Source organism: Macaca thibetana, chromosome 8, assembly GCF_024542745.1.
Source record: "Macaca thibetana thibetana isolate TM-01 chromosome 8, ASM2454274v1, whole genome shotgun sequence".
In the NCBI taxonomy this organism is placed as follows: Eukaryota; Metazoa; Chordata; class Mammalia; order Primates; family Cercopithecidae; genus Macaca; species Macaca thibetana.
The window spans coordinates 63,481,914-63,495,007 of NC_065585.1; the positions used below are offsets into that span (position 1 = coordinate 63,481,914).

Below are 13,094 nucleotides of genomic sequence, written 5' to 3' on the forward strand. Positions count from 1 at the left end.
ATCAGTTAAGCTATTTATCAAGTTATATTCAAAATTTATAAACATCGTCATTGCAGTAACTGTTAAATGATGATATACATGGTAAAGAAACTATTAGGAAAGATGGTTGAGTTAATATCAAGAGAAAGTCACTCTAAAGGTCCGAAAGGATGATTGAGCTGAGAATTAAGGATTAAACATATGGGAGTGATTACGCATTACAGGGAAAGAGATGAAGGGAGGTATTGCAGGAAAAGAGTGACACGTACAGAGATCTTGGTGAAGGCTGGAACCTGGGACCTTTTTTATTCTCTAGAAGAGTTTGTGTAACATTGGTATTATTTTTTCCTCAAATATTTGTAAGAATTCATTGGTGAAGCCTATGGGCATAGGGTATCTTCATGAGATGGATTTTAAATATGGATTTCATGCTAATAGATTTGGGAGTATTCAGGATTTTTACTTTCTCTTGCATTGTTTTTCATAAACTGTGTTTTCTAAGAAGCCTGTAAGTCTCTTTTAAATTTTTTTATTTAACAAATTTTAATTTGTTGACATGAAATAGTTTATATTTTTATGATCTTTTTAATATCTGTGGGATATATTAATATGCTTTTTTTCATTCCTGCATTCAATAATTTTGTCTTCTCTATTTTTAATCCATATTCCTAAGAGTTTATCAATCTTACTAGTCATTAAAATGCTTTTGGGTCTGTTGATATTTTCTATCATGTTTGTTTTTATTATCTGCTCTATGAATTATCTATTTCTATTGTCCATTGTTTCTTTTATCTTTTAAGCATATTTCCTCTTTTTGTTCTATTTATTTTTGATTAGCTATATATATATAAATTATATATATAAATTTAGATCTCAGGTGACATTATCTTCTTTCTCTGAAGAGGGTTTATGCTCATTTCTGACTAGTAGCTTGGTTCACTAGCTATCCCAGATAACATTAATCTAATTTTAAGAATTGACTTTATATTAGCACAGGTATATTTCAAGCTTATCCTTACTCCTGTGTTGCAAGAGAGTCCCAAGACAAAGTGTAATGATCAACCAGATTCTTCTTCACTTTTCCCCTAACTCTGTAGCATTGTCACAAATGTTCCTTGGATTTTTTACCTCTAACCTGCCTCTTGCAGAATTCATAGATCCCTAGTGGAGCAGAAGCTCCAAATATTGGATTTGTCTCTCTGGATTTGCCTTTCTTTCCCAAGTCCTAAGCTCTTAGTTTTTCTCTGCCTTTTTATCTCTGATGCCTTGAAGATTTTTTTTTCTAATTTTGTTCATCTTTTTACAGATGAAAAGTTGGGTTAATTTCCTCATCTATCATGACCGGAAGTGAAAGTTCTAAGGTCTATTTTTTTCTTCCCAACTGTTTATTTAAAAACGACACTTTTTAGAATGAGATTCAGTCATTGGCAACAACATGGACGGAACTGGAGCACATGTTAAGTGAAATAAGCCAGACACAAAGAAAGAAATATCACATGTTCTCACTTATCTAAAAATCAAAACATTTGAACCCATGGAGATAGAGAACAGAAGGATGATTACAAGAGGCTAGGAAAGGTAGTACAGGAGTTGTGGGGGAGTAGGAGGGAGGTGGAGATGGTTAATGGTTACAAAAAAATTGAATAAATAAGACCTAGTATTTGATAGCAGAACAGTCAATAATAATTTAATTGTACATTTAGAAATAAGCAAGAGTAAAACTGGATTATTTGTAACACAAAGGATAAATGTGTGAGGGAGTGGATACCCTATCTTCCATGATGTGGTTATTACGCTCTGCATGCCTGTACCAAAACATCTCATGTACCCCATAAATACATATACCTACTATGAACCCACAATGTTTTAAGTGACCCTTTTAAGTTGATTATTTATCTTGGTATTCTATGGTATGCTTCTCCTGTCATCAATTATTATCAGAATAGTTCTACTTTACAAATAATTTCAAATTCGTTACCATTAAAACTTCTTGCTTCAAGCCTTTATCAAATCATGAATAGAATGTAAGTTCCATGAAGGCAAGGAATTCGATTCAGTAACGTTTAATCAGCACTTTCAACGGTGCTTGGCACTTAATAAGCTCTCAACAAATATGTTTGCAATTGAGTAAACAACAAAAATTGAGTTGGATCTTTGGCATCCAAGTGGAGGGTCAGGAATTCTTTGTTCATTTGCTATGTAATGATTGATTATCTTATTTCTTTTTCAAATATATGATTGGATTTAGCTTGAAGACAATCTATAAGGAGCACTTACATGGTATGTTATATAGAGTAAGATTTCCTTATTTATTTTGTTTTGACCTTTGGATCTTCCTTTCAGTATATGATTCAAATAACTTGCCGTATCTTGAGAATTTACATGGACAATAAATTGGTGAAGAGAGAAGAACTGAATACACATCATAGAGAGACTATATGTATTTTACAAACATGTAGTCCAGTCTAAATATATACATCTAGTTATAATGTGGTTCTGTGCACTCTTCCTTGTTAGGACACTGATGACTTTCTTAGCTAGGAGTGATATAATGTGTCAGGCCTGGTTCAGTCTGTGTCTTCTCTCATTGCTTTAATCTGTGCCTTTGGCCCATGTACTGGCCTCAGAATCTCATCATGGTCCAAACTCGTCTGGTCAGTTCCATTAATAGCAGTCAGGTACAATTGCTGATAAGCCTTAAGTAGAAAATTTTTTTCTTGGTCTAATATTGCTTCAAAGGTATAAGTTTTCTGTCTTGGAAACATATGGTTCAATGTTTACATTTTAAACTCCACTGCTGTTCCTATGTGCAATACAGAGTCAGCTTAAAATTCACACAGCTTTCTTGTAGCAGTCCCACTCAATACAAGGTCTCGGCTGTAGTGTGAGGGTGAGGGATTGAGGGTCCTTCATTTATTTAGGCAGAAAACCTAAATGCGGAATGCTGTACTCCTTAATAGTGTACAGCTGACAAAAAAAGAAAAGTTTTGAAGGTACAAATGATATCATTATTTTTGTAAAGTGTTTTGGAAAATCAAATAACATATCCACTAATCAAAAGCTCTTTATTTCATAGTTGTTTTTTCTATCCCAGTACAATGTACTCCCTCCAATTACACTCTCTTGGGTTTAGATTTGGGTTAGTTGGTTAGTTGAGGAATTTTGCTATTCACTATTTCTTTCCCACCTTGAGCTATTCAGGCACTGGGAATGTAAATGAAACTTCAGCTCACTGTGTATGATTTCACATGTTTTGTTCAGCTTGAACTCTAACTACATAACTGCAATAGTTATGTCACAGCTATGGGACTGGGTTTCCTGAGCCCTTGTTGCCAATGTTTCTACCTGTTATGACCAAATTCATCATATTTTTGTGTTTTTTGTTGTTGTTGTTGTAAACAGTGCCAACCTGTTTACCAAATGTATAAAACTTGGTAAAATCAGTTGTTTCACAGTCAGAATTCATGCTAAGGTTAAAAAAAAAAAAAAAAAAAAACCTGCTAGGAAAGATATAGCAGTAATTAGAGATTCTCAAGAGCAACACTTACATTCTAAGTGGATTTACATTTGTTCCCCTTGGCCAAAGACTGGGGCTTTGGTGTAATATAGTAGGCTGGATCTTTTGATTTTTTTACCCCACTTGATTTTTGAGAAGAGCAAGAGTGTTTCTAGCCAATCATGGTGCTATCAGCATCAGGTGATCTCTGGCCAGGGCCTCTGTGCATGTAGCATGTATGGTATAGTATAATAGAAGCAGGTTAAGATCATGGTTCAGAACCCAGGCACTGGCAGTAATGTTGGGTTCAGACCCGTCCTCTTCTTATTCAACTTTTGGAAGTAATTTACCTAATGTCCCCAGGCTCATTTTTATCATTGGTAAAATGGATGTAATAATAGTTCCTAACTCTTGGAGTCAGTGATATAATTAAATGAGATCACCAGTATTAAGCACTTAGCACAGTGTCTGGCCCATAGCGAGTTCTGAATATACATTAGTACTCTTTCTATAGGAAATCCTCTTTATAAAATTGTAGATTCATTTTAAATGACTTAAACACAAATGGTTATAGTATCCAGGAACCTGCTTAGTTCAGATTTTAAGTATTTTTAGCTGAAAATCTTTGTTGTGCTCAAAGAACATGTTATAGTGCTACTTCTTGTTTCATCACATGAATACAATTTCTGTGCTCTGCTGCAATAGACTGACTTCTTTGTCTGCCTACTCTGCCTGCCTGGGATATGTGAACTATGCCAAGCCTTCTTACCTATGAATACTTCCTCACACTGCTCCCCTACATTTCTCTCCCACAACATATTTGTGACTGTTATCATAATACTTACAGACATTTTCCTCTTTTTCTTCCCTTTCAATAAGAATTCTTAATTGTGCAGACTCAGGATTGAGAGTGACCGACATGCCTAAACACACACACATTCATTCACGATCACATAATTCATGCAGTCTTTTCCAAAGCATGAAGAGCCTAAGCCTTCTTATAAATGTAAGATCGATCAAAAAATTTTTGAAGATTCAAATAGTAATCTCATTCATTTTATAAATTTTTTTGGAGACAAAAGGGAGTATTATGTGGGGTTTTCTTTTATCCTATTGGGCGGGCAGCTGGCCATTGAAGAGCCATTCATTGCTTAGTCCCGACACTGCCTTTCCCCATTGGCTCTCTGTAAGAGTCACATGCTTTGTGCGTCCTTGAAAAGAATCTTCTCAGGCCTCAGCATCTTATCTGAGTCTCCTGAATCCCACTTAGAACTGTGTTGAGCTCTCACCCATCACGATGAGCAACAAATTCCTGGGCACCTGGAAACTTGTCTCGAGTGAGAACTTTGACGATTACATGAAAGCTCTGGGTAAGAAATGCTTTTTGTTGTTCTGCTGAAAAGCTCCTTTTTAAGAAAGCTACATGACATTTTCATCTAACACCTTTAACAGGAGACGGGGGGTTTGCACAGGCCGCAGTAATTCCTCTTTTAGGATTAATCTTTTTTGTGTCATTCAGACAATTTATTTGAATTTTATTTGTGGTAACTTTTAATAGACTTTAACTTAAATGAGAGAGCTGCTTAAATGCATGAAACTCCCACTGATTTCAAGGGCAATTTCATACCAAGAGAATTTTGGTTGCAGATCCAGAGGAAAGAAAGCTTAAAAGCATAGTCAACCCATTTTCTGGCTTTTCTGAGAGCTACGTTCATAGCAACTAAAGTGTTCATAAAATAAGGAATTGAATATAATGCAAATCCTAGAAAACCTTAATTTAAAATTTTAATTTTTAGCTAAACTAACAGTTTTTTCTCTCTACCTCTAGGTTGTCCTTTATTACACAATCATGTAGATACAGAGAGTTTGAAAAACAAAAATACTTCCTAAAATACTATGTTCATAGCCTAGGGAAGTTACTGAGAGAAAAAGAACTGGAGTTGTGGCAGTAAACTCAAACTCAATTTCACTATCATCAGACGTTTCTGGAGTTGGAGCAGTGAATGGAGATGGAAAACCGAGTCATTAGTTACAACAACTTTATTTTATACTATTTCTAGAGTATGTCCCATCGATATAAACACAATAGATATGAAGAGTCTTTGGGAATTTTCAGAACTATATGAATATAACAAAGAGTGATGCCAGTGACCTGAGGTTGCTGTGCTTGTCAAAGTGCCTACAGCTTTACTTAACTGTTCAGAAAGCTTGTATAAAATGTTCTATTTTAGATAAAATGAGCAAAGTCATGTCATTGTTGCCTGGAACACTAGGATGAATTCATACTGTGAGACCGGTTAGATTTAAAGACTTCACTTTACAGCTGAGGAAGAAGCCAAATAAAAGAAAGTGTCCGTGAAGGATTCTCTAATTTCATTGTTTTCCAGTTTAGTGTGCAAAATAACACCTTGGGATTTGGTAAATATAAATTCTCAGGCTCGGTCCCAGAGATTACGATTTAACTTGAAAAACATTGTCCTAAACTGTATAAAATAACAAAAGATTAATCAGAATTTGAAGAAAGAATATAGTTTATAGTTTATTGGCTATAACTCTTAACTTCTTATTCAGTATATAAAAATTTGAGATCGTTTTAACCGGAAAAAGTATATCCAAGCATTGAGGCTTCCTGGAAAACTAGTTTTTCTTTCATATTTTTCTATTTGACGTTTTCCTTTTTCCATCTATTTTATAGTCTTGGTAATAATGGTAGTAAACTTAAGAGTCTAATTGTGTTTCATTTTTGAAATGTAGAAGAGTTTTTTAAAAAAAATTTTATCTCTCTATGATCATTTATAATAGTATAGATCTCAAAGGTAGATGGATAGTTGTTTTCCTACCAGCTAGATAGAGAAGTCACAAAATTTCAGAAGTGAGATTCTATCAAAAATATGAGGGGAATACTTCTCCATATCCATAATATGGTATTGAGGGAAAATATCGTGGAACAATATGTATATGCTATAGTCTCATTTAAAAAATATATCTATAGTATTTGTACATGCAAACTAAAATCTCTAAAGTGATTTATGCAAATCTATAATTAGTAATTTTCAATGGGGAATAGGATTGGATGTGATAAAAATAGATGACTTGCACTAGCTATTTCAGCTGGAAACTTTAACTCTTGAAAATCTGCAGACATTGGCCAGGTGCAGTGGCTCACGCCTGTAATCCCAGCCCTTTGGGAGGCCGAGGCAGGCAGATCACGAGGTCAGGAGATCAAGATCATCCTGGCTAACACGGTGAAACCCTGTCTCTACTAAAAAATACAAAAAATTAGCAGGGCATGGTGGCGGGCACCTGTAGTCCCAGCTACTCGGGAGGCTGAGGCAGGAGAATGGAGTGAACCCGGGAGGCAGAGTTTGCAGTGAGCCGAGATGCACCACTGCACTCCAACCTGGGCCACAGAGTGAGACTCCACCTTAAAAAAAAAAGAAAAAGAAAAGAAAAGAAAATCTGCAGACATTACTTTTGGAACAACAAAACCTAAAACGTGTGAGTCCTGGGCATGTATTTCCATTGGGAGTGAAACATGGGAGGAGACACTTAGTAGTAAGTGATATTACCTGCCATCGACACACCTGGGGCACCACTGAGCAAAGGATGTGGCCACCACAGCCTGTTTGGCTATGCTCTCTTGGTCACCATAATTCTAACACTATCTTAATTTTCAGGTGTGGGGTTAGCCACCAGAAAACTGGGAAATTTGGCCAAACCCACTGTGATCATCAGCAAGAAAGGAGATATTATAACTATACGAACTGAAAGCACCTTTAAAAATACAGAGATCTCCTTCAAGCTAGGCCAGGAATTTGAAGAAACCACAGCTGACAATAGAAAGGCCAAGGTAATCTTTAATGTTTCTCTTCAAACTTGGCCCAGTGGGCTGCTTGAGAGAGAGGAATATTCCTGCCAGTGCTTAAAAGGATAAACTCCATTCTGTTGAAAAGCAGTGTATCTCCTAAGACATCTATTATGAAAATGGTTCAGTACTGAAAGAACTGCTTCTTTGATCAACAAATTTCAGGCAAGTCAATTGCATGACCTTGTCTTTGCAGAGCATCGTAACCCTACAGAGAGGATCACTGAATCAAGTGCAGAGATGGGATGGCAAAGAGACAACCATAAAGAGAAAGCTGGTGAATGGGAAAATGGTAGTGGTAAGAGTATTTTTACTTCTAAATAGAGAAATAATGCTATATAAATAATTTGATTATATTATTTTCAAAACATTATTTGTTCTTTGGAATATGAATGGATAAAAATGACTAAGAATAAAGTAATAGTTGATGCTTAAGTGATATTCAAGCTATTACAGACTCATCTTCAAGTACTGACCCAAGATTTTAGAAATAAAATAGGCCATTTGTTATTTTACAAATAAAAATACCTAAAAATGGTAGTAAGGTTAGAGAAAGTTAGGTAAATCTTACCAGTTTGGACTCACAAAGAAGAAGGCAAGTCTAAATTTTAAAAGCAAAATACACTCTGCAAGGTGTATTTTGTAGACTATTTGTAAAGTCATTTGTAGACTATTTGCAGATATCCCACCATTTTTCATTCAAGAGCCAATACTAACTTAGAATCAATCATGTCAATAAAGCAAGCTGAGCTTATTGGAGACTTCTAGTTGGCAGATGAAAATAATGACAAAGGTTTTATGTGATGACCTTTGACCATTTTTTTAAGGGTTAAGGCTTTATGTTCACTAATTAACACATACATTGAATGTAAATAGATTCGTGTACTCTTCCGGATGTTTCTTTCTTTAGTACAGTGGTTCTTACCCCTTGCTGCACAACAGATTTACATGGGGAGTAAATACCAATATGGAGGCCCCCAAACAGATAACTGAATGTACATCTCTTGGGGGAGGAGGAGCCATCACTATATTTAAATGTTCCCCAGGTAACACAAATATGTAGATATTTTTTAAAATCACTGTATTATTGGATTTAAATGCAAGTGAATTATACATAAAAACTTGCCACTTAAAAAAATTCCTTTACAGTGCCATAGATCAACTTCTAAATTGTTTCTTCTATTTCAATGGTCATAATTCTGAATTACTGGAGACTGACAAACTGATATTTTATTCCTTTCTAAACTAATCTTATGAATTTATTTTGAATTTCTATTTTTATTACACATTTTCTGTTCTCTGGTTTGAACTTGAGATACTCAATTAACCTCTCTCTTTTTTAAGGAATGTAAAATGAAGGGCGTGGTGTGCACCAGAATCTATGAGAAGGTCTGAAAAATCGTTTCCTCATTGAAGTGGCTTTCGATCATTTAATGATGGAAATCAATTGCTTCCATTGACAAAACCTGAATACACTGCAAATGTTTGTTTTTGCTTTTGTCTTAATATATCAGATAGGCAAAGGCCTAAACTGAGAACTAATCTAGAAGTCAGTGTTATTTAAACAGTTTTAATGTGCATGCATGTTATTACTACATTAAAGCATATATATTGGCCAGACACGATCAGTTGATGATGTCATTTAACTAACTACAAAATTCTAACCTATGTTGAACTTTGTATACTTGAAATTATAATAAAAAGGGTATAATTTGTTAGTAAAAGGAAATCAAGGTATTGATCATAGTAGCAAACTCAAATGCTGACAGGGGCTGGGGAGTTATGGGGAAGGAGCATCAGAAATGAGGCAAGCTAGGAGAATGAGCTATTTTAATGTAAAGAATTGTAGTCTCAGCTAAAAGGGGTAGCCTCTACTCCAGCCAACATTTTAAAATTAATGCATAATTTATAGACAGTTAAATGCACAGATATTAAATATAGAGTTCAGTCCACTGTGACAAATGCATGCACCCATATAACTCACATCCCAATCAAGATACAAAACATTTTCTTAATCCTAGTACATTTTTTTCTGCCCCTTCCCAATCAGTGTCCTTTTCTGTTCCATCCCTACCAAAAGCAAGTAGTGGTTTGGTTTCTATCACATAGATTCATTTTGTCTGTTCATATAAAGGGAATTACACATCATTGATTCTTTTTTGTTTGCCTTTTTAAAATTCACCATAATGTATTTGAGATACATCCATATTGTTGCATGCAGCTGTAGTTTGTTTCTTTTTATTACCAAGTACTATTTCATTGTATGAATATATCACAGTTTATCCATTCTACTATTAAGACAATTGGGCTATTTCTAATTTTTGGCTGCTATGAATAAAGCTGCTACAAACATTTTTGTACAAGAGTTTTTGTAAACATAGGAGTTCCTTTATTTTAAATAAATAACTAGTCATATAATCACTAGGTCCAGTAATTTGTGACAGGCAGGAATGGGGGACAATTCATTGTGCCCAAGTAATAATAAAACTATTTCAGATGTATTATATGATTGAGCAAATGAGAAAACATGTTGATGTTGATGTTGATGTTGATGGGAGTCAGGATGTCCACTGTGGAAAAATGAACATACAAATATGAAATCAGGGAAGGCAAGAAAGAACCATGTGGAAATGGAATAGAATTGATATAAATTCATAATTTCTAAACCATGTATATGTACATTTATATGTATTATAATTGCATACACATGCCTGCATGCATATATGTGTGTGATATTAGACATGCATCTATATGTGTGTGTATATGTGTGTGTGTGTATACACATGCATATATTTACTAATTCTATCTGCCAAAAGGGCTTAGACACAAAAACACCTCAGCAGAAATGAATACACCTAGCACTCAGATCTTCGTGTCTAATATAATTTGCCACTAAAAGGAACCAGGGCTACCTGGAAAAATGGCTGATTCCAAAGCAAGGGCAAGGTAGAAACAAGATGAGCCTGAAATATCTTGTTGTGCCAGAAAGTAATGTTCAAAAAAATAATAGGTATACTGCCAAAAAATAGAGCCTGCTTGAAGGGGCTCCCATTGGCCAAACTTGAGCCAATTTGAGAGCAAAATAGTTGAGAAAAATAATAAATTATAAACCATTGGGAAAAAATAGAAATCCATGAATCCATACTGATATAATGATACATAATTAATAGATAGGTAGATAGATAGATGACTAATAGAAGATAGATAGATAGATAGATAGATAGATAGATAGATAGATAGATAGACAGACAAATGAGAAGGTGTCTCCTTTACAACAGAATGTCACGGGCCAGCTGGTAAATGTGGATGAAAGGAGTTCTGGAATTGGAAAACCATGATTTTTCAACCATCACAGTAAATATGGCTCAGGCAAGAATTATCAATCAATGCTAAAGCTAGGGGGAAATTTTGATTAGGAGCAGGATATTATTCTGGGCTTAAAGTATCTCCTCACAGATTGCTTGTTAGTTTCTGGGGAAAGAACAGTAACTATGCAACGGAAAAAAAAATGGACAACCTCTTGACTGGGTTATCAAAATTAACCTCACCAATAAACTGTGGATGTTCAACATGTGCCTTCAAATGTGACACACTGGGAAGGAAACAACATCACTTTAACAAAAACAACAGAAAAAGACAGGGGGTTTTGACTGAATTCTTTAAAAATGTCAATATCATAGAAGACAAAGAAAAGTTGTGGAAATGTTTCAGATTAAATTATATTAGAAACACCTGAGAACTAAACATAGTAAGTGATACTAGACTGGATCCTATACTAGAGGTAACATAAATGCTCCAAAGGACAATGTTAGGTCAATTGGCAAATTTTAATATAGACAGTCAATCAGATAACAAGTATACTTTGATTAAGTAAAAGAATATTCCTATTCTTGGAAAATACACAATAAAGTATTTTGAGGTAACGGGCCATAATGTATGCAATGTACTCTCACAAAATTCAGAAACATATATTTGCGTGCATTTGTGTGTGCAACAGTATACACAAACATACATAAAGAGAACAATTGATAAACAAATGAGGTAAAATTTAACAATAATATGATACACATAAATAGAGAAAGAGAGCAATTGATAGAGCAAATGAAATAAAATTTAACAATTGAGTAATCTGAGTAAAAGGTATGTGTGTTTTCTTTGAGATAGTCTGATTTTTGCAACTTTTTCTGTGAGTTGGAATTTACTTCCAAACACGATTGGAAAAAAAAAAAACCTTGCCCTTGGCAACTTCATCTCTTTTTCAGCCTAGAAATGTCTGTGTTAAGTGGTTTTTTGTTTATTGTTGTTGTTTGCTGTTATTATTGTTTTGTCCTCAGGCTCCAACTCAAAAAATAAGAGTTTAAAAATTGCATTGTTATTTTTAGAGATTTGTGATAATACAACTTGTTATAAAATGCATTCCTCAATAAAGATAATTTCTCTATTATGCAAAAATTATGAGTGCTTTTTATTTTCATAACAGAAAATGTCAAACTGCACTGATAAGAAGGGAGGCAAAATAATCATTTCAGCTAACAGTATATTTGTTAGATTTGAAAAAGATTTTAAAACAACCATAAGAGGGGAAAAATAAAACAAAACTTGAAGTTTTAGTAAATTTGGGCTGCTGCTACAGCAAAGCAAAAATAAACTGAATAGCTAATAAACAACAGAAATTTGTTTCTCACAGTTCTAGAGGCTGGGAAGTCTAAGATCAAGGTGTAGTAGATTAAGTGTCTAGTGAGGCCTGGTTTCCTGGTCCATAGATAGCACGTTCTGGCTGCATCCTCACTTGGTAGAAGGGGAAAATGAGATTTCTTTGGCTTCTTTTATAAGGACCTTAGTCCCATTCATGAGGGCTCTACTCTCATTACCTAATCACCTCTCTAAAGGTCCCGCCTCTTAATACCATCGACTTGGGAGTTAGGATTTCAGCATATAAATTTAGAGGTACACAAACATTCAGACCATAGTACTTGAGTTCTGTAATATTCAAAAATAGAATCAGAATATAATTTTCATTCTCTAATTCTTTTTTAATATAACACGATGGTTAAGAACACAGTTAGAGGCAGGACTAGCTTGCAGCCCTGCTCCAATGGACAGAGCAGCATTAAGACTTTTGCTTCAAGAACTACCACAGGAACACACTAGGAAAGCTGAGAGAATCCACAGACCCTTTGAAGGAACTGGATCACCACTGCAGGCTCCCTGAGATGCCAAAAACTGTGAGTCTACTTGCTTTCTCAATGGAGTGGCTCGTGGTCTGGGGAAACTTCTCAGCCCTGGTCACAGGTTTCCTGGAAATACACTTGGTGCTACTGGAAGGCTAAAGGGGGAATGAGGTTGGCCTTTGGGACTGTGGACTGCATGTGAACAGGGTGAGGCCTGTGACTGACAACTTTCCCCCACTTCCTTGGTGACCTGTATGACTCAGCAGAGGCAGCCATAATCTCCCTGGAAATATAACTTCATTGGCCTGGGAATCACACACCCATGCCCCACAGCAGCCACAGCAAGTCCCACCCAAGAAGAGTCTGAGCTCAGACACACCTATCACTATCTACCTGGTGGTCTTTCTCTACCTACCCTGGTAGTCCAAAACAAAGGTCATAATCTTTGAAGAGCTCTATGTCCCCGCCCACCACCTGGGAAACCTGAACCCTTAACCAGGGGTTCCTAGAGCAAGTTTGCATCCTCCCTTTCAAAAGCACCACCTCCTGGCTGGAAGCCAACCAACACAAAACCAGCACAATA

General features: G+C 35.4%; 1 protein-coding gene across 1 annotated transcript; it reads left to right on the forward strand.

Annotated features, from left to right (window-relative positions):
- The first annotated feature begins 4,640 nt into the window (after positions 1-4,640).
- On the forward strand, positions 4,641-11,792 carry PMP2 (peripheral myelin protein 2). The gene is made up of 4 exons (XM_050802132.1): positions 4,641-4,845; positions 7,153-7,325; positions 7,537-7,638; positions 8,685-11,792. Exons 1-4 carry the CDS (start codon positions 4,773-4,775, stop codon positions 8,733-8,735), a joined length of 399 nt encoding a protein of 132 aa, XP_050658089.1. The 5' UTR covers positions 4,641-4,772; the 3' UTR covers positions 8,736-11,792.
- The last annotated feature ends 1,302 nt before the right edge of the window (positions 11,793-13,094 follow it).